Source organism: Sander lucioperca, chromosome 7 (assembly GCF_008315115.2).
Source record: "Sander lucioperca isolate FBNREF2018 chromosome 7, SLUC_FBN_1.2, whole genome shotgun sequence".
Classification (NCBI taxonomy): domain Eukaryota; kingdom Metazoa; phylum Chordata; class Actinopteri; order Perciformes; family Percidae; genus Sander; species Sander lucioperca.
Window position 1 is genome coordinate 35,477,402 of NC_050179.1, and position 25,862 is coordinate 35,503,263.

The 25,862-nt window shown below is 40.5% G+C and overlaps 3 protein-coding genes across 11 annotated transcripts in view; 2 read left to right on the top strand and 1 right to left on the bottom strand.

The window, feature by feature from the left end:
* The window catches only part of LOC116036326 (zinc finger protein 510-like), a 99,658-nt gene that overhangs the window by 73,355 nt on the left and 441 nt on the right, over positions 1-25,862 (top strand). The gene's annotated exons all lie outside the window — the stretch shown is intronic.
* Positions 595-25,862, bottom strand: part of LOC116036235 (zinc finger protein OZF-like) — a 49,588-nt gene continuing 24,320 nt past the window's right edge. For 2 of the 8 annotated variants that reach the window (XM_036003626.1, XM_036003633.1), the window contains 2 exons: positions 9,504-9,752; positions 6,285-8,988 (listed from right to left, as the gene is read on the bottom strand). In XM_036003626.1, the coding sequence (XP_035859519.1) occupies positions 7,838-8,988; positions 9,504-9,752 (1,400 nt within the window). In that variant the 3' untranslated portion in view covers positions 6,285-7,837. Of the gene's footprint in view, positions 1,130-1,211; positions 1,563-6,282; positions 8,992-9,503; positions 9,753-11,426; positions 11,431-25,862 lie in introns of those variants that run through there. The other 6 variants (XM_036003634.1, XM_036003627.1, XM_036003631.1 and 3 more) reach the window with 6 other exon arrangements.
* On the top strand, positions 21,565-25,776 carry LOC116036343 (zinc finger protein 200-like). Its single transcript, XM_036003693.1, has 3 exons — positions 21,565-21,819; positions 24,939-25,553; positions 25,723-25,776. Exons 1-3 carry the CDS (start codon positions 21,726-21,728, stop codon positions 25,749-25,751), a joined length of 738 nt encoding a protein of 245 aa, XP_035859586.1. The 5' UTR covers positions 21,565-21,725; the 3' UTR covers positions 25,752-25,776.

Consider the following 25,862-nt stretch of genomic DNA (forward strand, 5'->3'; position numbering starts at 1 on the left):
CTGGTTGCAGAATCTCATCTCTGTATCTGTCTGCATTGAGTTTGCCTCCAATGATGACAAGCCTTGTTTTTCCAGTGAGGGAGATTCCGCCCCACACCATCACACTGCCTCCACCAAAAGGTGTTACTCTATCGGTGCAGCAATCAGCATAGTGTCCTCCGCATCTTCTCCACACTTTGATCCTATGATCCAACTGCCGTAGGCAGAATCTGGACTCATCACTGAACATAACGTTCCTCTACATGTTCAGGTTCCAGTGCACGTGTTGCTGACACCAGCGCAAACGTTTTGGCAATGGCAGAGAAGATTTGGCAAGTTTTTCATGGGCGCAACCCACATACTCAGCGCTGCTGCTCATCCCACAAATGCATGTTCCTTACAAATGGGGCACCATTTGAAAGTGAACTAAACAGGCTTTCCAACGGTATAAGATTTATTGCCAAAAAGCATTGTTACCACAGAGAAATAATCTACCAAACACAAATTTCCTTACTTTATAGTTTATTAAGTTTATTACAGAGATGAGATCAGTTGTGGGCCATGTTGAAGAAGAAACAAGATGAACACATTTAACACTTAACCACACTTCTTTTCCAGTTACACTTCAGTTATGGCACAAAAACAGTTTCTACAGTAAAGCAAAAACAAGGATGTAAGGACTTTAAAGCTATAGTGCGTAGTTTGTCGCCCCCAAGAGGAATTTTAAGTAATGACTCATTTGGCAATGGCTTGAATGTAACAGACATTAATATCAAAAAGTTACGCACTAAAGCTTTAAACTATTGAGAAAACATTACTGAATAGTAACAAGGTTGAATACTTTGCTTGAGTTTCCTCACTGCTGATACCATAAGGCTGTATGCTAGAAAATAAAATAAAGACAAATAAAAACAGAATTACAAATGATTGTGTATTCATTTTAGTTGAAAACAAGCTTATTCTGTAGCAGCCTTAAATCTGACAGTTTATAGCTGATTAGTGTTGAACAGACTTTAACTCATTACTTGACTAATTGTCTCAGCGAGCATCTCTGCAGCTTCAATTATTTCTGCTCCGCTCACCAACACACGTGTCTTTTTGCCGAGAGACTATCACAAACTGAACAACTAAATGGTTTCTCCCGTGTGGACAATTAAGTGTCCTTTAAGATTTCCCTTTTGTGTGAATCCGTTACTACAAACTGAGCAACTAAATTGTTTCTCCCGTGTGGATTGTCATGTGTCTATCCAAATTGCTACTGAAAGAGAAACTTGCTTCACAAACTGAGCAGGTGAAACATTTTTCTTCTGAATGAAGTTTCATGTGAGTCGTTAAGGAATTCTTCAGAAGGTATCTTTTACCACAAACTGAGCAACTAAATGGTTTCCCTCCTGTTTGGACTCCAGAGTGTTTCTGCAGAGGTTTGATGTTGCCAAAGCTTCCAGCACATTCAGAGGAGCTAACTGATGTGTTTCCAGTATTACATTCCACATCACTTACAGCTACTTCATTGTTTTTCAGAGGGTTTAAACCTGACTGAGGTTCCCTAGTCTCCCCCCAGTCTGCACTGTCATCAGTCTCCGTTTCAGAGGAGTCTGAAGTCTTGTCATGAGTAGCTGGTTCTAAAGGACTATCTGGATCTGAGTTCCTGGCTGGTTCTGGTCCTCCACAGTCCTCTCCATCAGCTTCTGTTCTCTCTGCCTCTCTGTTCTCCTCAGTTTGGCTTTCATGAAGCTGTGAGGACTGAGCTTTCTCTTCTTCACTCTTCACAGGGACAGAAGTGAACGGGAACTTGATATCAGCCTCCTCCAGCCCTTGAAGCTGCTCTCCCTCCTGACTGGTCCAGAGTTCCTCCTGTTCCTCTTTAATGTGTGGGGGGGGCTCTGGGTCCTCCTGGTCCAGACTGGAGCTCCACTCCTGCTGCTCAGGGGGAACCTCTGCTTTAACCACCGACAGCTGCTGGACGTCTGAGGAGAAGAATCAAATACATGCACACGGGGAAAACTGTTAGAAAACTGTAATTTCACATTGATCTTCACCTTAGGATTGCCCAGCCCCTCCCTTCAGAAAAGACCTCATGAGGCAAACCTGTATCCACTCTCCTTGATTAAGCTGGTGAGCAGCTGAGCTACCCCCCACATCACAGGCAGAACCATAGAAAAACACTATGAACCCTTAAACCTGCCGAAAAGGCCTATGTCAAATAATAAAGTAACAAATACACTAAAACAATAACCTACAACATTACAGCGATCAAGAATTAAGCAGACACAAGCAGTATTAATCTTGGGAACAGGGCCTAGTGAAAAAGGGAGAAAGGTAGCCTTTTCACAGTAGGATTGTGAAGATCCAGGACTTAGCCAAAAAAGTTGAACATCGACAACTTCTCAGTCGCTCCCCCCTTTCTGCTAAAGCCCAACCAGTCTCCTAAGCCCCTCCCCCCACAAGGGAGAATGAATGCGTGTGCATGAGCAGTGATTGACACGCAGTTAGACTGTAAAAAACTGTGTGGATATCAAGCCGACGAAAGAAGCGAGCTGAAAAAGACGAGGCAAAGTAATATAAACAACTAACCAAAGAGTTATAACCAAAGATACTAAACCATCTGTTATGACCTAGTCTCGCTTTGCCAGACCCTCCTCCATAGCGCGATGGACGGTCTGGCTAGTCCAAATAGCATTCGAGGATGGGAGGAAGACTTGCTCTGGTTTATTGGCATTTCTTTAAACCAATTACAATCGTCTTGGGCGGTGCCTCTGCAAAATAGTCTCAGGAAGGAACTTGTTTTGGTGGAACATGTGTACGTTTAAAATTAGTTTTAGTCGTGCAACAGAAAACTCAGATTGGACAGATAGTCTAGCTAGCTGTCTGGATTTACCCTGCAGAGATCTGAGGACCAGTTAACCATAGTCCTCACAAATCCAGAGTTTAGAACACCAACACAAAGGAAGAGGAAGGTAACGAATATCCGGCCTAAATGAGTGAAATCTGGCGGATTTTCCGGCGGCAACGGAGCAATCCCGGAAGTGGAATGTCAAGAATAAAGAATAGATTTTAACCTTACTGCAGGTAAATATCATGGCTTAGAGGCACATTACCGCCACTGTGTGGTCTGGAATCGCTGCACTCTCATTATCTGGGTCACATAACAGTGACTTAACCAAAAGATGTATCCTGGGATTCATTCAAAACTAGAATCTGCTTGAAAATGTGAAAAACATTTTTTTTATTTGACTGAAAGAACTCTATTGCTAATCGCAATGATAGCTGAGACCATTGTACAGAAACATTTGGAATGGTTACAGCTCTAATTAAAGTGCAGTAACAGACATAAAGTGGACTCAAATATGTGCAACAAAGCCCCTAATTTCACACCCTCCGTATGTTCTGAGTTTAGGAGATTCACTGATAGAGGGATGAGCTGAAACCAGAGAATGTTTGTGACAGGGGGCATATTTATACCTTTAATAACTACATTTACCTGAATATACATAGGCCTACATACCTTTACTGAAGTAACATTTTAAACAGAACCTTTACTTCTAACAGTTTCATTTGTACATTTACTTCAGTATCGGTTGTGAATACTTCCTTCCTGGTTTCACAGCAGATTAAATGTATAATAACAATGAAGCTGTACCAACCTGCTCTGTGTAACCGGACTTCAGGGTTTAAAACAGCGTCCAGTAGTTTCTGTTGTCGGTGATTCTCTTTTGAACTGAACTCAAGTTCCTCCTCGTACTCTGCTATCGTTCTCTCAAACAGCCAAAATATCTCTTCAGCAGCCACAGTTAGTCGCTGGTTCACAAAAGCTCTCAGCATTTGGACTTTAGACATTTTTACTAAATCACAAAAACCTTTCCTTCAGACAGAAGTTAAAAACGATTTTGTCACTGTAGAGTAGAGCCATACTATTCAGTGGCCCACTTTCATGACATAGACTCAACCATTCTCACCTGACTTCATTCATTCCCAATCATGGTCCAAACTCACCTGACTTCACTCACTACTAATGGCCTACTCTATAAGTCCCACCCATTTCCTTTGTCCTCGCTGGCAGCAACATGAGGCAGCATGTGAGGGCTGTCTGTCCTCACGATTCAGATGCACGTTCTATGGTTGTGTGTGGAAAAAGTGATTTTACTGCCTTCCTCGTATGTTGTGTTACTCTAATGGTTATTTGCAAGTGGATGTGATGTAATGCTTGACCAGTATACTGCCCTACAAAGCAAAAAGGCAGTAACTACGCAGAGTGCAGAACTGAGAAAAATGACTTTAAAGTTATCCTGTCATCCAGCTAAGTAGTTGTAGGTAGATTATTGGACATGTGGCTGTTTTTGTTACTTTATATTAGCTTATTCTTTGTACATATCAATCCTCATATTTAATTTGATATTTTACCCCTATTTTGCAGTTACTGTATTCTTGCTTTGTATTACTTACCAAAAACGTGGCACCATACCAAGGAAAAAGGCAGTAACTACAGATTCTTCAAAAACTATTTTGCCACAACTTGGGCTCTGGGTGTGTTAGATACACTGTATTTGAAATATTTGGAACCATTTGTTTTCCTGAACATGGATATACCAAAACCAAAACTAATTTGACCATTTTAGGTCAATATTTTCCACCCGGAAGCTGTTCTGGTGCTGAAACGGCTGCTTAAAGTCTCACATTGCTAAGCTGTTATCATGTTATCCTGTCATCCAGCTATGTAGTTGTAGGTAGATTATTGGACATGTGGCTGTTTTTGTTACTTTATATTAGCTTATTCTTTGTACATATCAATCCTCATATTTAATTTGATATTTTACCCCTATTTTGCAGTTACTGTATTCTTGCTTTGTTTCGCTAGGGCTTTTTGCAGTTACTGTACAAACGACTACCATTTTTCTCCAAAACGACACACATTTGAGATAAGATGTTTTGTCACATAACAAAGGATGCCTTGAATGTCATGAAAATGATAACTCATTTTTGACCAAAAATGCAGTTACTGCCTTTTTGTTTTGTAGGGCAGTATATATATTAGTAAATGCTGAATTGTCATCTTGCCTGTTTGCCTTGAGACTACAGGAATAATATTGCGTGTAAGTGCACAGTGCACATGATTTGTTAATTGTAGCCTTTAGGAAATACCAGTATCCTTATAACATGATTTAGTTCAATTTCTTATGTAATTGTCAATTTAATGTTTATGTGTTATATAGTACTCTACAATTTAAGCAGTGGTAGGCCTACCTCTCACCCCCTCGGGTAAGAGTACTTATACCTCGTGTTTGTTTAGGTATCTAATCGTTAAGTTTGTTGATGTTATGTTGATTAACTGTATTGTAATTTGTCTTTTCTGTTTATCATTTATAGAAAAAACCATAACTGTCAAGCCTCATCTGCTTTCGCCCTGAATGTGTGCAGAGTAAATAAATGGCTTAAATGGAAACACCTGTTGTCCTTCATACATTCCTGCAGATGTACCATGGCGATGCTCAACTCCTAAAACCCAATCCAAAGAGACTCTACAGAATCACTCTGATATATCAAAGAGATAATGAGATCAGTTGTGGGCCATGTTGAAGAAACAATGAATCTTTTACCAAAAACCATTGCAGCTTCAAGGTTATATGTTGACCAGTAAGATGATTCCCACCTCGTTACAAACTGACATGTAACCATAATGTGTAATGTAACGTGTATACAAGCTGCTTTTAGTACATTATTTTGTAGAGCATGCAGCAACAAACCTTTTATTCAGCTACACATAAACTTAGTTATAATCCTATGGTAGAAAGGCTAGAATTGTTTTATTTAATGTTTATATATTGTAGCGAGCTACGTGAAAGAAGTCAAAGAGCCAGAGATACTGAAATCTACGGAAGTTTATTTATCTTCTACACACGCTCGATACAGAGGTCATTAATCTACCCCAGTGTCTGTCATGGAAACCCAACAAATAAAAAACTGAATTTATTTTTAGTCACTTATGTCCATGCAGTTGTCATGTTCCTCCTCAGTCTCTTATCAATGTGCTCTGAAATGGACTTTACACATGTAAATTTATGTATAAAAAAAGATGACGTACGTGTTTTCGAAGGCTATTTTTGAAAAATAAATGTGCTTGATTTGAATTCTATTAAAAGTGGGTCGCGACTTAATGACAACGGGAAAATGTGGGTCACAGGGTGAGACTAATTGAAAACCTCTGGCCGTACTGACAACAGTATATTGGTACTTATTAAAGAAACCACATACAGCAGGGAAAATAACCCCCAATTTCCACTGGATGCGTAACGACTGCGGATCCGCCCCGGAACGGTTATCTAGTAGTAGATAACTTTATTGTCCCCGTGGGGCAGTTGGGTTTGCGGCATAGTCGCAAGGCACTTCGTGACAGGACATCAGACATATGATACAAACAAAAAGTCCATACATCAGACACCGATGAACATTAAGAACATACATCACACACTACAATACACCATACACCCTTAGGTATGACCAGGCCAGCTGGACATCTAGCTTATTTTGACTGATTTAAGGCTTTTATGGCTTGTGGTACAAAAGAGAATTTGAATCTGTTCTTGGTCAGAAGGGGTGGGCAGAAACGACGCCTAGATGGCAGTAGTTCAAAATGAGATGCCAGGGGGCGTGTGTAGTCACATACAATGTTATTGGTCTTTATCACCAGTCTATCTTTGTAAATGTGTTCAATTCTCGGTTGTGTTATCCCAAGTAACTTACTGGCAGTTGTTTTTCTGATTGTCGTTGTCCGTGACTCAGTGGCATTTCAGAACTAGCAGGTAATACAGCAAGTTAAAACACTTTCAATAAAAGCAGTATAAAACATTTGGAGCATTTTGTTATTGACATTAAAAACAAGCGGTTTAAAAAGTACATTCTTTGCAGTTCAAATACAAATATAAATGGTCTATTAATGTTTTCAGTTAATTTAATGGTGTAAAACTTCAGTGTAGCTTCTTACCTTTTCTAACGCTATATCGTTTTAACTGTTTACTTTAGCTTTTACTTTACAAGAGCCGGCTAAAGTACGCTGTCACCGGTGAATTAGCCATGCGCTACCCTTGGCCATAACCGGACACCCCTAGCTCCTCGCTGTAAACACTGGGCGCTGCTGGTTTTTCGGGGATATTAAGTCCCATCAATGCTGTCAAAACTACCAGATCGTACTTCCGTCCATCACAATAAAATTCTAAATAAACAATAACAATAAAAAAACTGAATTATGCAATAAGAGCTCCTTCATTTCCAGTACAGTAAAAATGGAAACTTTTAAAAGGGAAAGATTGTCACCCGAGCGTTCTTACTTCTTTCCCTCTTCAAAGTCACTTTCATATACTAATTAGATTAATTAGTAAATGTCCATGAACATATATGAAAATTCATAAGTAGATTGTTGGATGGGTATAGATCAATTCTGCTAACATTTTTGGTGATGATCGGAATAATAGCCTCTGACATAATGACCTCAGGCTACGGGTGGGAGTATGAAGCTGTATCAAGTCAGAGATGTAGGGAGGAACTTGACCATGCAAAGGTAAACTTTGTAATGTTTTGCACAGCTACATGTAAACGAGAATATTAGTGGAATACTCACTTTCATTAGCCCCGTAAACAGCTTCGTTGGAATATCATCTTTTTCGCAATTAGGGCAAAAACCGGAATATTATGTGCATGTAAACGTACTGATTGACATTGTGGGACATTGAGTTCAGCGTTCTCAACCTGGCAACCCTGTAAACTTTGAGTCTGGGGAGGAGAGGCCGGCTCTCTCCAGTATTCTGAATATGGACTGCAGTAACCATTTTAAACGCTATTACATATTACACCTTTTAACAAATAATTATTTCTTCCCTGTGTGGACGCGCAAGTGTCTTTTCAGATATTGTTTTAGTGCAAATCTTTTACTACAAATTGAGCAACTAAATGGTTTCTCCCCTGTGTGGACGGGCAAGTGTGTTTTCAGATGTTGCTTGTGTGCAAATCTTTTATCACATACTGAACAACTAAATAATTTCTCCCCAGTGTGGGAAGTCAAGTGTCGTTTCAGATGTTGCTTTAGTGCAAATCTTTTACTACAAACTGAGCAACTAAATGTTTTTTCCCCCGTATGGACAGCCAAGTGTTGTTTCAGATGTTGCTTTTGTGTGAATCTTTTACTACAAACTGAGCAACTAAATGTTTTTTCCCCCGTGTGGATAGCCAAGTGTGGTTTCAGATGTTGCTTTTGTGTGAATCTTTTACCACAAACTGAACAACTAAATGGTTTTTCACCTGTGTGGATTCTCATGTGTTTAACCAAATTGCCAGGCTGACAGAAACTTGCTTTACAGACTGAGCAGGTGAAACATTTTTCTTCTGAATGAAGTTTCATGTGAGTCGTTAAGGTCTTCTTCAGAAGGTATCTTTTACCACAAACTGAGCAACAAAATGGTTTCACTCCTGTTTGGACTCCAGAGTGTTTCTGCAGATGTTTCTTGTGGCCAACGCTTCCAGCACATTCAGAGGAGCTAACTGATGTGTTTCCAGTATTACATTCCACATCACTTACAGCTACTTCATTGTTTTTCAGAGGGTTTAAACCTGACTGAGGTTCCCTCGTCTCAGATTCAGAGGAGTCTGAAGTCTTGTCATGAGTAGCTGGTTGTAAAGGACTATCTGGATCTGAGTTCCTGGCTGGTTCTGGTCCTCCACAGTCCTCTCCATCAGCTTCTGTTCTCTCTGCCTCTCTGTTCTCCTCAGTATGGCTTTCATGAAGCTGTGAGGACTGAGCTTTCTCTTCATCTTCTTCACTCTTCACAGGGACAGAAGTGAATTGGAACTTGATATCAGCCTCCTCCAGCCCTTGACGCTGCTCTCCCTCCTGACTGGTCCAGAGTTTCTCCTGTTCCTCTTTAATGTGTGGGGGCTCTGGGTCCTCCTGGTCCAGACTGGAGCTCCACTCCTGCTGCTCAGGGGGAACCTCTGCTTTAACCACCGACAGCTGCTGGACGTCTGAGGAGAAGAATCAAATACATGCACACGGAGAAACCTGTTAAAAAACTGTAATTTCACATTGACAAGATCTTTTTACATAATTTGCAGTATATTTTATATATTAATTATGTTGTATGTTAATTTCTCGGTTATGCATTTACCTAAGGGAAATTAAGTTTAACTTTAAGATAAAGATTACTTTACAATTATTACATAGGTCTAACCATATTTTTTTGTAACGTTTAGGTTAACTGGCTCCAAAAATAAGTCTGATCCATAAGAGAATAAGAGAAAATGACCCTACTCAATTGCTAGTTTCAAGAATGAATATATCAAAGTATAAAAGTTCTTGCGAATGTACAGCTTCTCACCTGTGTGTGAGTTCTCAATTGAACCAACAAGCCACTATTGTGTCTGAAATCTTTTCCATGTTTTGCAAGAATATGACTTCTGACCTGTGTGGATTATCAGGTGTTTCTTCAAACCTGAATTATACTTAAACTCTTTCCCACGTGTCACATAAAAAAGCTTACCTGTTTGTGTATTACGGTGAATCTCTGACATGTAAGTGTTGTTCACATTGTTACTGTGACGAAAGGTATCAGTCTCCTGCTTCAGTACAAGCTGCTTCCCCTCCTGACTGGTGCACAGTTTCTCCTGTTCCTCTTTAATCTGTGGAATCTCTGGGTCCTCTTGGTCCAGACTGGATTTCTTCTCCTGAATACAGAGCTGCTGGTCAGAGAGAACCTCCTCCTCCTTACAGACATGTTGCTGTGGGAGCTCTGAATGGACAGACAACAAAAGAAATAGGATACCACTATTATTGGAGAAAAGAACAGAACACTTGTTCTCTTTTTCTTGAGAACATAGACTATAAAAATAATGAATGGTGCTTCAGGGGGCTAAAATGTGAAACCAATGCTGAAGCTCATTAAAGCTGCATTCTATCTAATGTTCAGCAGGGGGCGACTCCACTGGCTCCAAAAATAAGTCTGATCTATAAGAGTATAAGAGAAAATGACCCTGTTTCTCATTTAATTTACAACCTTTTCATAATGAGTTTATGGTCTCAATCGCTAGTTTCAAGTCTTCTTCAATACAGCAGCATGAGGTTAATTTAGTAAATTTTAGTCCTATTTATTTAGAAATAGACGATAAAGCAGGGGATGATTTAGGGCCTTGCTACACAGCCACTGTCAATCAGAACAGAGGCTTAGGCTGCGTTTAGACTAGACCGCACAATGCAGCTTAATTTCACAGAGAAAGAAAGAGAAGGATGGGCTGTGCTTCGTTGTTTGGCAAACAGTCAGCTGCCACAAAAACTCTTCTTTTTTTTACCCTCATAGTGTTTCAAAACTTTCTTGTGGAAGCGATAGAGGCAGTGATGTTTCCTGTTCTCACACTGCCTCAAAATGGACTGACAAGTCTGATCTCCGCTTACGTGATAGGCCACCGCAGCGTGACGCGGGGTAGCATTTCTCTAAAAGTTGAGTCGGTCTCAACTTTCCACCAAAGCCCGCCGCGGTTTTTTCTCCCATCTTCCCCCACTGCGGCCCCCGCCGCACCATCATTAAAAATGATTGGAAAGACCTGTGTTTTGGCTGCACCATCTGACAGCGGGCACAGAAAATGTGAATGGACGCTTAGCAATGCTAACCATGGCACTGTGCACATTAAAATAGACCTGACCTTGTTTTTGGGTGCTGTATGTGTTTTCAACTTAAACTTTGCCCTCTCACTGGGTTTTCATTTCAATATTTGTCTCCGAAAAAGTATGTCTTGTTCAGATTTCGGTAGCACCTTGCCAACCAAACTAGCTAGCGGTAGCATTAGCTGGTAATGTTAAAGTGTAACTCTAGACAAAATGCAACCTAGGGTCTTTTTGTGAATGTACCAGAGTCAAACTTTCGTTTAAAAGCATATTTAGGACGGAATCGCCACTTTTAAGATTTACCGTATTTTCGGTCAAATGGCCTTTTGAATAGGAGTGCTAGGGACACTTTTATGCTATCCTCAAAATAGCTATTTTTAAAACACTAAGAAGGCTCGACACAACATGAGACTTTGCTCCAAGTATCACCAGGGACTCTACACCTTAACGAAAGCATTGACAACGTTATTTGTGTACCCAGAGTTTACTAAAAAGAAAGGTTTTGAACAACTCACCGTAGGTCTTGTTGTTTCCGGCCGCTACCACCTCGGCAGTCAAAACGAGTCGATATCCGAATGCGAATGAAAGGACTCCGTATGAGGCTCCTTTTTCAACTATGAGGTCAATATTGTTTTTCAATAACGGCAAAACAAGAAATAATCCGTGCATTTATATGGAACTAAGCTTTAGGAGCTTTCCATCTTTACTCTCCTCCCTGTTATGCTGCATTCGGAAATCGATTGTTTTTGACTGACAAAATGGCTGCGGCCGGAAACAACAAGAGCTACGGTGAGTTGTTCAAAACCTTTCTTTTTAGTAAACTCTGGGTACACAAACAGTGTTGTCAATGCTTTTGTTAAGGTGTAGAGCCCCTGGTGATACTTGGAGCAAAGTCTCATGTTGTGTCGAGCCTTCTTAGTGTTTTAAAAATAGCTATTTTGAGGCTAGCATAAAAGTGCCCCTAGCACTCCCATTCAAAAGGCCATTTGACCGAAAAAACGAAAATACGGTAAATCTTAAAAGTGGCGATTCCGTCCTAAATATGCTTTTAAATGAAAGTTTGACTCGGGTACATTCACAAAAAGATCCTAGGTTGCATTTTGGCGAGAGTTACGCTTTAATTTAAGGGAAAGTTTGCAGATTTTCTATGTACTTTCGTACATGCTGATGAACAGCAGTTCCCAGAGGTCCGCATTTACCCACAGGTAAAACAAACCAAAGACCTAGGGCATTTAGAAGATTTAGGCTGAATCTCATTTCTCTGTCTTACCCCTTACCCCTACCCCTTTGTCTTACCACTAGCCCTTGTCCCTCGAAATCGAGTGGTAAAGGGTAAGGGTGAAAACATACCCCTATAAAATGAGACACCACTTGGTTACGTCATCATACATACTTAGGTCTGTTTGCAATAAATATTTGTATACACGCTGCATGGTGTGTTGTATATCTGTTTCAGTTATCACTGAATAACTGAGAATTGGGATAGCCCTTACTCTCACGTGAACGCGCAAAACTAAGGGGAAGGGGTACGGGGAAGGGATAAGACAGAGAAATGAGACGCAGCCTTAGAAGGCTTTCCTAGATATATTTACAATATACAGAGGGTTTCTGAGCAATTACCAGAACAGAAGGGTGTAGAAAAGTGTATAGCACAGAATATATCAAAGTATAAAAGTTCTTGTAAATGTACAGCTTCTCACCTGTGTGAGTTCTCAATTGGACCAACAAGCCACTATTTTGGCTGAAATCTTTTCGACATGTTTTGCAAGAATAATAACCCTTCTCACCTGTGTGGACTATCAGGTGTCTCTGCCATGCTGATTTATACTTTAAGTCTTTCCCATTATGAAATACTTTTTACCTGTTGGAGTATTAGGGTGAATCTCTGACAACTTAGTGTTGTCTACGTTGTTCCTGTGACTTCTGCGCTTGCGTTGTCTCTTCTTTGGTTCTGGCTCTGCATTTCTAGTTGATCCTGAGTCTCCATGCTTGCCTCCTTTCTGATCTTGGCTCTCAGCTTCATGAGAGTTGTGAGAGAGGAGCTGGTGGTCACTGTTTGCTTCTGATACCACAGAGGTTATAACTGGCATGTTGAGCTCCTGGTCAGAGAGATCCTCCTCCTCCTTACAGACGTGTTGCTGTGGGAGCTCTGGAGGGACAGACAACAAAAGAAATAGGACACTAATGTTATTGTAGAAAAGACCAGAACACTTGCTTTCATTTTCCTGAGACCATAGACTGTAAACAATAATGGACGGAGCTTCCGGGTCAGAAAAGTGGAGCCAATGCTGAAGCTCATTAAAGCTGCATTCTCTCTAATTTTCAGCAGGCTCCAAAAAGAAGTCTGTTTCTATAGAAATCTATGAGAAAATGACCCTATTTCTCACTTAATTTCTTACTCAGTAAACATTATCATAATGATTTTATGGTCTCAATCGCTAGTTTGGTCCCATTTATTTTAAGTAAAATAAAAGATTAAGCAGGGGATGTTTCAGGACCTGTCAAACAGGACAGATGCTTTAATTATTGTAAAATCAAAAATTTAAATCTTTAAACATATTAGTCCCACACAGTACAGGGATAAACTGAATAGTCCAGGTGATATGTTCACTTTTTCATAAAAGCATCGATTGGTACCTTATACAGTTTGGAGCCCTGAACATTTTCAGAAATGGAGCCATCGCAAAAATGCTTTGTGGCGGCCATTTATCTTTCCACTGTAACCAAATTATGTATTTTGCATCATATCTCCTGAACCAAACATGAAAACACACAATAGGTTTTGTCTACCCCGATGTTTTTACGGTCAACGATTAGTTGGACCTAAGACCTATAACTGAATAGATATTTATATCTAAATATATGGACCAGTTGTTGATGTATTATAACTTGGGGCTCTCCAGTTTAGGAACCACTGTTGTCAGGGTTAATGAACAAAAGGATTACGTGTTTAAAACTCTTCACCACTGGTTCACAACCTTTTTGGTCTGAGGTCCCCCCACAGTCCTGTCAGGTGAGCTCATGTACCCCTTCATCAATTCCCAAAGTATGCACTGAGGATGCTGTTGACAAAATAAAGTGCTATCTATCTATCTATCTATCTGTTCCAATTGTGTAATTATTTATTATTTAAAAGTGGATATTGTTATTTTTTCATACTTGTTGAATTGCAAATGTTTAGGTTGGTTTGGTTAGCAATCCTACTACTATATCTACCTAAAGTGAGGCTGAATGTTTTAACCATTAATCCATTACTTTCAGCTAACCATTTAAGCTGCTTATGCAGTACTTTCAGGTTACTATTATAACCCTTTCTCCACTTATTTTAGCTACTCATTAGAACTATTTGGTACTACTTACTACCAGCTATTTATTTATACTATTTATTCATTATTTTTAGCTAAACTTCTGTGCTCGCTTGCTTTCTAGTCTTCATTCACTCCTACATATGGTTTTCAGGGTGGTAGTTTCTTTCCAAAAGCCATAACCACTTTGAACTCACACATGCACTGACTTCACAGTCTAACCCCCCAACCCCCGGACTTTCTTCTACCCACCGACTGTGCAATATTTAATATTTTTGATAACATTGATAATACTGTGCAATTTCATTAATGTGCAATATCTGTATACTGTGCAATATCATTCCTCCACACTGCATATCACACTGTATATAAAACCATACTATCTTTTTATTTTCTATATATGTATATAGCGTCTTAGAACTGTGCAAACACACGTGTTGAAGTGCTTGCAAGTCAACCTCCTCTAACTTAGCTACAGCCAGTCAAAAGTTAGCATGGCAACTGCAGATGCAGGAGACCCATCGACAGAACTTGAACCCCCTCCTCTTTCACTGAAGTCGCCGGTGTGGAAGTATTTTGGATTTCCAGTGAGTTATTTTGACAATGTTCGCTGTTGTCGACAAAAAAGCCACAGTTTGCAAGCTCTGCTATGTGCGTGTACCATATTCTGTGTGTTTAGAGAATCGTGACACCCCTATTCTCTATGATCTTTCCATCAACCCCCTGGCAACAGCATAACTAACCCTTGGTTGGGATTCAGTGTTCTACACAACAAAGGCTTGTAGCCAGGAGGGCATTATATTTTCACGTTTCTCAACAATATTAAATCAGCTTATTGTGAGACAGAACAACCTTTCAAACACAAGGTAGGAGCTGCAATCCATTTTTGACAAGTGGAAAAGTGCATTTTATGGGTTGTATTGCTCATTTAAAAAGGTATATTTTCAACAGTTAAAATGTTCTGGGTGGGATATAATCTATCAAATATAAGCCTCACCCATTAAACCAAGTCATTTCCAAGGTACGAGGATGGTTATAATCACCGCACAGGGCGCTCCTGCAGACAGTAATCACTTGTTGGCACAACAGGGGTTCCGTAGTCATCTGTGGTTATAACCAGTGGTGTAGTCTACGTGATACGCAGGTATACGCCGTATACCCACTAGGAAAAGTCAAGGATTTCCGTATACCCACTTACAAAAGCGCGATGATACATAACAACATCGTTGTGACAGAACGTTCTCATTTTCATTCATAAATTCACCCCGTCTGTGTTGTGAAGCACTGACATTTGGATCTTTGGGGCTTCCGTGGCCGTGCCCTGGATCTGACGCGACGTCACTTAAAGTTACTAAGCAACAAGTGTTTGGCGGTTATTCTTTGCGCGGTCTTTGCTTTCTCGCAACTGGTAGAGTTTGAACAAAGTTTTAAAGTAACAAGATATGAAATGTAAACAGACCCAAAGAACACTACTTCAGTGTTTTCAAAAGTCCGTCCCTGAAGCTACCGCCGCGTCGCAGCTGCCACAGATCATGATGACCCGATGGTTAATGTTACCGTCTACCGCAACGTTACTGTTACCTGGTAAGTGAGAGTAGCTTATATGATATTGTGTGTGTGTGTGTGTGTGTGTGTGTGTGTGTGTGTGTGTGTGTGTCTCTGTGTGCCTGTGTCTGAGTACAGCAGTAAACAGAGTACAATGTTTATATTTCCTTGTTTCAGATGATGAGAGAGATGGTGAGAAGTGAGAACTCTGTGGACTGAAACTTTGTGGACTGAAAGTCAGGCTAGGGAGTTTAAAAACAGCCATCCTTGGTAAGAGTGGAGGGACAGAAAGGTAGGTAAATATCAGCACACATGCAAAGCTGATATAAGCTATGGAAATTCATAAGGTCAGAGAGTAAATTCATGGTCATCTTAAATGTGCATTACTTTACACAATTAAATTACTATATGGCAATGTTAGTTATCAATGGTCAGATAATTAACTAAAATAGAAAGAGTGGAGCTTTTTTCTCCTTTCATCTGCTTTTTATGCATTTGTTAGCCATGGTGTGGAAGATTGTAAACAGTTTATTAAATACTTTTGAGTAAATTTAGGCCCTGTTCAGCAGATGTTATTGCTAATAGATACAAAACTTGCTGATGTTATGATGCTAATTATTAGTCATGGTTTTGTGTGGCAGTGTAGGGGTGTCGATTCAATGGCTCATTTGTGTGATGTCCTGTTGTGTTCAGGTTCGGCTGCGTTTCTCAAAAAGTTAAATCTGTCTCATCTGTTCTCAACTTTTCAGTGTTGTTTTTCCTTTGTTTGCTTTAAATAAACGCCATCAATACTGAAACGCCTGTTGTCCGTGTACATGGCACGTTCATGCCACCTCGGAATGACAGGGACCACCCCCGTGATTACGTTGTTTTTTCGACTACCAGTGTTCACACATAGACAGTATATAAGAATGGACCAACAGATCCTGTGTCTCTGGACGGAGACCAGTGAAGGATATTAGAAGATCTTTCCCGGTGATGGCTGAGCGTTACTGAGCAGCCTCCAACTGAGCTTGAAGACGTAGATGTGACGTGAGCAACCTGTCTGAAAGTTGGAAGTCTTCTGGTAGCTGTGCCAAGAGAAATCTCAATCATTCCCAATCTAGCAGAGACGGAGAGCGTAGGTATATGTAAGGAGATAACATAGACACAGGCTAATTATTGATCACTAAAATGATAGTTAACATTAGTAATTAAACTTAAACAGCTAATGGAAGTCCAAACTGCCTGAGAGCTTCTCCTGTACTATACGGTAATTCTTCTACTATGAGACAGTAAGTCTCGTGGTTATGACCCAATCGTTAGCCTATTTTTATAAAAACGTCTGCTACGGAGCCATAACGTGAGGTACAAGGTAATGGAGCCTTTTATACATTGTCGTGTTTCTTTAGAAATAAACAATGGACAAATAGAGTCTTTAAACTCTTCAGATGTAAAGTTATTCTCTGTCAAAGTGACGTCAAAATGAATGGCAGTCAATGGGATGCTAACGGGGGGTGATGGCTTATTAGCATCAAAATGGCGCCATAGGATCTACGGGTTGTGACTGCTGACCCCCTTGCGTTCACATGGTTAGGATGGTCGGGATGCGTGTTCTTCTTCTTCTGTGATATTGGCGTTTGGCATAACAACTTGTTGCATGACTGCCACCAACTGTTGGCTGTAGCCTAGAGCATCAGGTGTGTGAAAACATGGAGGCCACAATAATTTGCTGCTGTTTTCTTATGCGACCATCCAAACAGCACATGGACAGGTGTTTGTTTGTGTTATCTGCAGGACAACGAACGGGAAAGGACACGGAGAAGGTGTTGTGTTTTTATACATAGGCCTATTTATGAATAATCTGAAACATGTTATGTCTGTGTATGTTTCTCAGCAGAGGCATTTGTCCACAATAAATAAGTTTATTGTCATTGAAATATGTTCAGTGAAACAAAGTCGCCTCCATCAAACGTCAGTTGTCAACAACGCGTCACCAACTGGGAAACTCGGTTAGCAAAATCTAGCCCGAGTTTCCCACTGTCACTGCCCGATGTGAGTCGAGTGCAGATGTGAGTCGCGCATGCGTCACTTTGCGACAAGTAGCCTACAAGATGCTAACGACTTTTTGAGCTAACGCACAGTCTATGAGCTAACGTTAGCAATCAAACAATCATAGATAGCTAAAACGTTTTTGAATGACTGCTGCTGCTGGCTACAAGTTAGCAGTCAAACACAATAAAGGCTGTCGCTTAATGGCGTTTTGAGCTAACGTTAGCAATCAAACAGTCATAGATAGCTACAACGTTTTTGAAATGATTACCATCTTCTGTTATTGTATGTAAAGAGAAACGTTTATTATTTTATAGATTTCACAAATTTCAGTATGACACGTTATGCCGTAAACAGTTTAAATCTGAGCATGCGCGACTCACATCTGCACTCGACTCACATCGGGCAGTGACAGCTGTCGGTACACGATCCGTTCTGCCTGCACGATCCGTTCTGCACATGCGCAAAATGTTCGCGCATGCGCGGTTGTACGAGGATTTACGACACTGTACGATCTGTTCCACGCTTCCGGTCGACAGCCAAGCTAACGTTAGTTTAGCTAACAGCTCATTCGGCTAACCGCTAGCTGATTGTAGCAGTCTGCCGTTAGCCTCCACAGGGAAGCTAACGTTAGTTTAGCTAACAGCTAATTCGGCTAACCGCTAGCTGATTGTAGCAGTCTGCCGTTAGCCTCCACGGGCAAGCTAGCGTTAGTTTAGCTAACGGCTCATTCGGCTAACCGCTAGCTGATTGTAGCGGTCTGCCATTAGCCTCCACAGGCAAGCTAACGTTAGTTTAGCTAACAGCTAATTCGGCTAACTGCTAGCTGAGACAGCATGTAATAACTTTAAAAGACCCTCAAAATAAACGTTGACATATATAACAAACACCTAACATATATAACAGCTGTTACGTCAGTTCTACTTTACTTGTGCTCATTTAAAATACAATCACTCAATACTTGTCTTTATTGTTATTACTGTGAAGTCTTAATTTAGCTGTCGCCTGCTTTTCCCATTACGTTTGAGTTAACGTTATTTTAGACTGAATCTAGCTGTCAGCTAGCGGTTAGCCGAATTAGCTGTTAGCTAAACTAACGTTAGCTTCCTGGTGGAGGCTAGCCATAGGCTAGCGTGGAACAGATCGTGCAGGTCGTATCCTCGGTAAAACAGTATTATCTTGCGCATGTGCAGAACGGATCGTGCAGGCAGAACGGATCGTGTACCGACAACAGCCACCTCTGATTCCCACAGGAAGGGACGTGAATGGTGTCCATGAACGCACGGTAAGTTTGTATTCGGAAACGTCACAGTGCGTCGCTCTGGGACAGGCGAGCGTGAGGCTGGGAGGGGAAAATCACAGTATACTCACTACAAAAATATAGACTACACCACTGGTTATAATAACCATCAGTAAAATAATACCGTGTAAACTCACCTATCCTGTGTAACTTTATTTCTGGTTTCCAAACCACATCCAACAATCTGCGCTGCCGAGCGATCTCTTCCTCATACTCGACGATAGTTTTTTCAACAACTCTGAATATTTCTTCAGCAGCAGCAGTCAGTCGCTCGGTGACAAACTCTCTCAAACACTCAACTGAAGACATTGTTGCTTAGTTACAGCTGAGAGAATGATCTGCTCTACGACTATAATACCGTCTTCAAGCTCACTCAACAACAGCACGCAGCTAATGCTACGAGCACTGCTGTTGTTTACTTCCGCTGGGTGTCACACTGATTAAGGTCCGATGGTGGAAGTAAGGCCGGTTACACACTGGCTGCGTGGCGTTTCAGTTGCGTGTCAGCTGCGTGGATTTTTCTACGTCTTTACACACCAGAAAGGTGTCTGACGCGGCGCTGCTGCTGCTAGCCTTGTCTGTACACATGTATGTTTCCCATTGATAAAATGAAATACCATGTTAAACATAAATATATACTGATTTGATTACAGCAAAGACAACGTCGGCAGTATTGACGGCAAAATAGGCTACAGAACATTTCGTTCTGTATTGACAGGTGCAATATTAGGAAATCGATTTTTTTTTTTATTTATATATGCATTTATATAAAAACCTAGAGACTTTCAAACATCAACATGTCATTTATTAATATGTATTCGTGTCTAAATTACATATAAACATCTTTTCCTATTCTATTTTGCCTAGAAACGCTTCCAAGACGCTTGCGTGTAGCGTGAAAAATAGGCGTCGGTCCTATTCTAGCATGCACGCGTTTTCGCCGAAATATAAACGGACACGCCACGCAGCTTACACGCTCGCGCAACACATCCAGTGTGTAACCAGCCTAACTCTTTTCGTTCCGCTTTCAACTGATGGCTTTTTAGTCAAACGTGTGTTTAACATCAGCAGTAAGGATATACGTCACGCTGCTTACATGTTAAGGTATCAGTAATAATCCAATACTAACCTATATGAAAAACATTGAAAGGGAATATGGACAAGATAATATAAGATAAGATAAGATAGACTTTATTAATTCCACACTGGGGAAATTCCTGTGTTATGGACATGATAAAAGTTTGATAACCTTTATTTTGAAGTGGTGCCGGAAGTAGTTGTCCTTCCTTACCGGGGCTAACTTGATCAATGCGGAGTCTGGTTGAAGAGGTTTGTTCCCGGTTCCTTGTTGTTGTAAACCGTTTCCCCGCGTGAGTCCTGCATTTTCCGTCACGTAGCTCATCAGATACAACCGGAGGGAACCACCGGAGCCCGTATGTTTGGATAAACTTGTTCAAATGGACTTTGTGTAAATATTCGGGGCGTTTTAATCTCAGACTCTCCGTTAGCCAAGAATGCTAACGGAAGTTAGCGTATCGTGCTAGCTGGAAATAGACGGAGACTGAACTCGGCCACACAGAGTAGGTCGGAGAGACTATTGGATAGAGACCAAACTGTATGTTTCATGGACCCACAATGTCCAGATAAACCTGTCTGAATGGACTCTGTGCTGTTCCCTTTATTTAAATAAGGGCTGCAGCTATCGATTATTTTAGTAATCGAGTATTCTACCGATTATTCCATCGATTAATCGAATAATCTGATAAGAAATACTTTTGTTTTATTGAAGAACAATAATAAACAATAGTTTGGTTTAATTTTCGGAAAAAGCTACATTTTTATTGCCTACATTGCTTACAATATCATCTTTCAAAAAACTAAACATTTAAGTGCCATATTACATTGTAAAATTTTTTAAGAAAACATTTTCTGAAACCTCAAACTAAGACATACATTAAACAGACATAAACATGACCTTAAGTTGTGCAACTTAACTTTCAGAACTACAAGTTTCAACCTGAGACTGATCTGTATATAGGCCTATATGTAAATATTAGTTATACTCAACCTATTTTCATTTATATATTTGATTACAATGTCACACAGCTCTGTTACACTTATGCTAATAGACCGTTGATCAGCTGTTTCTCAGTGAAGAGAGAGTGAGAGAGAGTGGTGCGCAACAATCAGCTGTTTCTCTGAAGGGATAGTCAACAAGTCGGCTGTTTAGATCAGGTTGTGGTCACCACTACGTAGTTTCTTGTCTTTGATTTTGGTAGTTGTTGTGTTTGGTGTAGTTTCATCGTCCATACGACTGTGATTTACTTTTGTCAGGTCCTTCGTGGAATGGATGATTAAGTTAGACTTTTCTGTTGAGATGCTGAAGCATTGACGTCGTGCTGTTATTGTGGTAAGCTAGTTCGGTTTTTAAGTAGACACACTGTCCAGAGTTCTTGTTTTAATCACGTTTGAAGTGATTCCAAACTTTGGACACTTTCTGTCGTTTTCTCCAGCCTGTCTCTTCTCTTAGCCCCTCGCTATTTACGCTCTCTCTCTTCATTTTGTAATCAGTCTTCATGGCATGTGTCGCCATCAGCAGCGTCGTCAGCCCGGTGTGCGACAGTAATAATCCTCCGTGCGGAAACACCGTGAGCGATACAATGTTGGGAACATTAATTAAACGAAGCTTCGAGGCAAATCCTTTTGCATAGTGGATTTTTAGTAATCAAATTATTCGAGTTACTCCAGGAATCATTTCAGCCCTAATTTAAATTATCTTCTGGTGTCCTACGAAGCTAAGGAAGTTAGCTTGCTAGCTGGAAGTGCACAGACCCGAACGTAACTTCACAGCGCACTTCAGAGAGAGCAAACGGTTTTTAACAATCTGTCTGAAGGAAACGTTTCTGTGATTTAGCTAGTAGAAATGTCTAAACTTGAGTTCAGTTCAAAAGAGAATCAACGACAACAGAAACTACTGGACGCTGTTTTAAACCCTGAAGTCCAGATACACAGAGCAGGTTGGTACAGCTTCATTGTTATTATACATTTAATCTGCTGTGAAACCAGGAAGGAAGTATTCACAACCGATACTGAAGTAAATGTACAAATGAAACTGTTCTGAAAACTGAAAGGTTCTGTTTAAAATGTTACTTCAGTAAAGGTATGTAGGCCTATGTCATAAGTTTATGAACCCATGCTAAAGTTGACTAAAAAGAGGAATAAAAAAGTCATCTTTTGGAAATTGATCTTAATGCCTTAATTAAAAGAATTTGGAAAAATCCAACCTTTAAGGACACCATTTTTTTTTGTGAATGAATAATGTATCGTAAATAAATAAATGTTCTTTCTTAAAATACAGGGGGCATAAGTAAGTACACACATGTTAAATTCCCATAGAGGCAGGCAGACTTTTATTTTGAAAGGCCAGTTATTTCATGGATCCAGGATACTATGCATCCTGATAAAGTTCCCTTGGCCTTTGGAATTAAAATACCCCCACATCATCACATACCCTTCACCATACCTAGAGATTGGCATGGGGTACTTTCCATAAAATCATCTCTCACTGCAAATCAGACCAGCTATTAGGCTAACTGAAATAAAACCATGTTAATCTCAGTAGGGAAGGGTAGTGATGTGGGGGGATGGTGAAGGGTATGTGATGATGTGGGGGTATGGTGAAGGGTATGATGAAGGGTATGTGATGATGTGGGGACCAAGGGAACTTTATCAGGATGCATAGTATCCTGGATCCATGAAATAACTGGCCTTTAAAAATAAAAATCTGCCTGCCTCTATGGGAATTTAACATAGGGGTGTACTGACTTATGCCCCCTGTATTTTAAGGAAGAACATTTATTTATTTACGATACGTTATTCATTCCCAAAGAAAATTGGTGTCCTTAAAGATTGGATTTTTCCTCATTTTTTTAATTAAGGCATTACGATCAATTTCCAAAAGATGATTTTTTTTATTCCTCTTTTTAGTCAACTTTAGCATGGGTTCATAAACTTATGAGTGCCACTGTATATTCAGGAAAATGTAGTTAAGTTATTAAAGGTATAAATATGCCCCCTGTGACAAACATTCTCTGGTTTCAGCTCATCCCTCTATCAGTGAATCTCCTAAACTCAGGACATACGGAGGGTGTGAAATTAGGGGCTGTGTTGCACGTATTTGAGTGCACTTTATGTCTGTTACTGCACTTTAATTAGAGCTGTAACCCTTCCATATGTTCTGTACAATAGTCTCAGCAATCATTACGATTGGCAATAGAATTGTCTTTCAGTCACATTTAAAAAAATTTTTTTTCACATTTTCAAGCAGATTCTAGTTCTGAATGAATCCCAGGATACATCTTTTGGTTAAATCACTGTTATGTGACCCAGATAATGAGAGTGCAGCGATTCCAGACCACACAGTGGCGGTAATGTGCCTCTAAGTCATGACATTCACCTGCAGTAAGGTTAAAACCTAGTCTATATCCTTGATGTTCCACTTCCAGGATTGCTCCGTTTCCGCCGGACAATCCACCAGATTTCACTCATTTAGGCCAGATATTCGTTACCTTCCTGTTTCTTTGTGTTGGTGTTCTAAACTCTGGTGGATTTTTGAGGACTATGGTTAACTGCTCCTCAGATCTCTGCAGGGTAAATCCAGACAGCTAGCTAGACTATCTGTCCAATCTGAGTTTTCTGTCACACGACTAAAACTACTTTTGAACGTACACATGTTCCACCAAAACAAGTTCCTTCCCGAGGCTATTTTGCAGAGGCACCGTTGCTCCGTCTGGGTCACATAACAGTGAAATAACCAAAAGATGTATCCTGGGATTAATTCAAAACTTTAATTTGCTTGAAAAAGATCTCATTAAAAAAAACTGCTTTAATGCAGTTAACCTAAACATTAAACAAAATGATGGTTAGACTTATGTAATAATTGCTACAGGCCTAACTATGAGTGTATGTAAACTTAGCACAAAAAGGAAGGAAATTTGTGTTTGGTAGATTATTTCTCTGTGGTAACAATGCCTTTTGGCAATAAATCTTATACCGTTGGAAAGCCTGTTTAGTTCCCTTTCAAATGGTGCCCCATTGGGTTGTGCCCATGAAAAATTTGCCAAATCTTCTCTGCCAATGCCAAACAGCTTATTCTGCCATTGAGTCGGTGTTTGGTGGATTGGATGATTGAAGTTTGAAGAAACAAGACATATTGGCAATTGAACAATTTATTCATTTCACAAACAGGAGCCTCAGTAGCATGTGGAAGAACCATACACAGCCACAACAGCCTGACACCTCCTCCTCTCATGCTGGTCACACACTGTTGTGGGATGGCATCCCATTCTTCAACCAGCAGTCCTCACCTCAACCCCATTGAACACTTGTGGGATCAGCTTGGGCGTGCTGTTAGTGCCAGAGTGACCAACACGACCACGTTGGCTGACTTGCGACAAATACTGGTTGAAGAATGGGATGCCATCCCACAGCAGTGTGTGACCAGGCTGGTGACCGGCATGAGGAGGAGGTGCCAGGCTGTTGTGGCTGTGTATGGTTCTTCCTCACGTTACTGAGGCTCCTGTTTGTGAAATGAATAAATTGTTAAATTGCCAATATGTCTTGTTTCTTCAAACTTCAATCATCCAATCCACCAAACACCAAACGAGTCAATGGCAGAATAAGCTGTTTGGCAATGGCAGAGAAGATTTGGCAAATTTTTCATGGGCGCAACCCACATACTCAGCGCTGCTGCTCATCCCACTAATGCATGTTCCTTACAAATGGGGCACCATTTGAAAGGGAACTAAACAGGCTTTCCAACGGTATAAGATTTATTGCCAAAAAGCATTGTTACCACAGAGATATAATCGACCAAACACACATTTCCTTACTTTTTGTGCTAAGTTTAGTTTTATGTTGCAGCCTGGGACAAAGAAAATAATCTTTATCTTAAAGTTAAACTTAATTTCCCTTAGGTAAATGCATAACCCAGAAATTAACATAAAACATAATTAATATATAATTATGTTTTATGTATAATAATATACTACAGATTATGTAAAAAGATCTTGTCAATGTGAAATTACAGTTTTCTAACAGTTTTCTCCGTGTGCATGTATTTGATTCTTCTCTTCAGACGTCCAGCAGCTGTCGGTGGTTAAAGCAGAGGTTCCCCCTGAGCAGCAGGAGTGGAGCTCCAGTCTGGACCAGGAGGACCCAGAGCCCCCCCCACACATTAAAGAGGAACAGGAGGAACTCTGGACCAGTCAGGAGGGAGAGCAGCTTCAAGGGCTGGAGGAGGCTGATATCAAGTTCCCGTTAACTTCTGTCCCTGTGAAGAGTGAAGAAGATGATGAAGAGAAAGCTCAGTCCTCACAGCTTCATGGAAGCCAAACTGAGGAGAACAGAGAGGCAGAGAGAACAGAAGCTGATGGAGAGGACTGTGGAGGACCAGAACCAGCCAGGAACTCAGATCCAGATAGTCCTTTACAACCAGCTACTCATGACAAGACTTCAGACTACTCTGAATCTCAGACTGATGACAGTGGTGACTGGGAGGAGACTAGGGAACCTCAGTCAGGTTTAAACCCTCTGAAAAACAATGAAGTAGCTGTAAGTGATGTGGAATGTAATACTGGAAACACATCAGTTAGCTCCTCTGAATGTGCTGGAAGCTTTGGCCACAAGAAACCTCTGCAGAAACACTCTGGAGTCCAAACAGGAGTGAAACCATTTAGTTGTTCAGTTTGTGGTAAAAGATACCTTCTGAAGAACTCCTTAACGACTCACATGAAACTTCATTCAGAAGAAAAATGTTTCACCTGCTCAGTTTGTAAAGCAAGTTTCTGTACGCCTAGCGATTTGGTTAAACACATGAGAATCCACACAGGGGAAAAACCATTTAGTTGTTCAGTTTGTAGTAAAAGATTTACACAAAAGCAAACTCTGAAACGACACGTGACTGTCCACATGGGGGAGAAACCATTCAGTTGTTCAGTTTGTAGTAAAAGTTTTACACAGAAGGTACATCTTAAACAACATTTGGTCGTCCACACGGGGG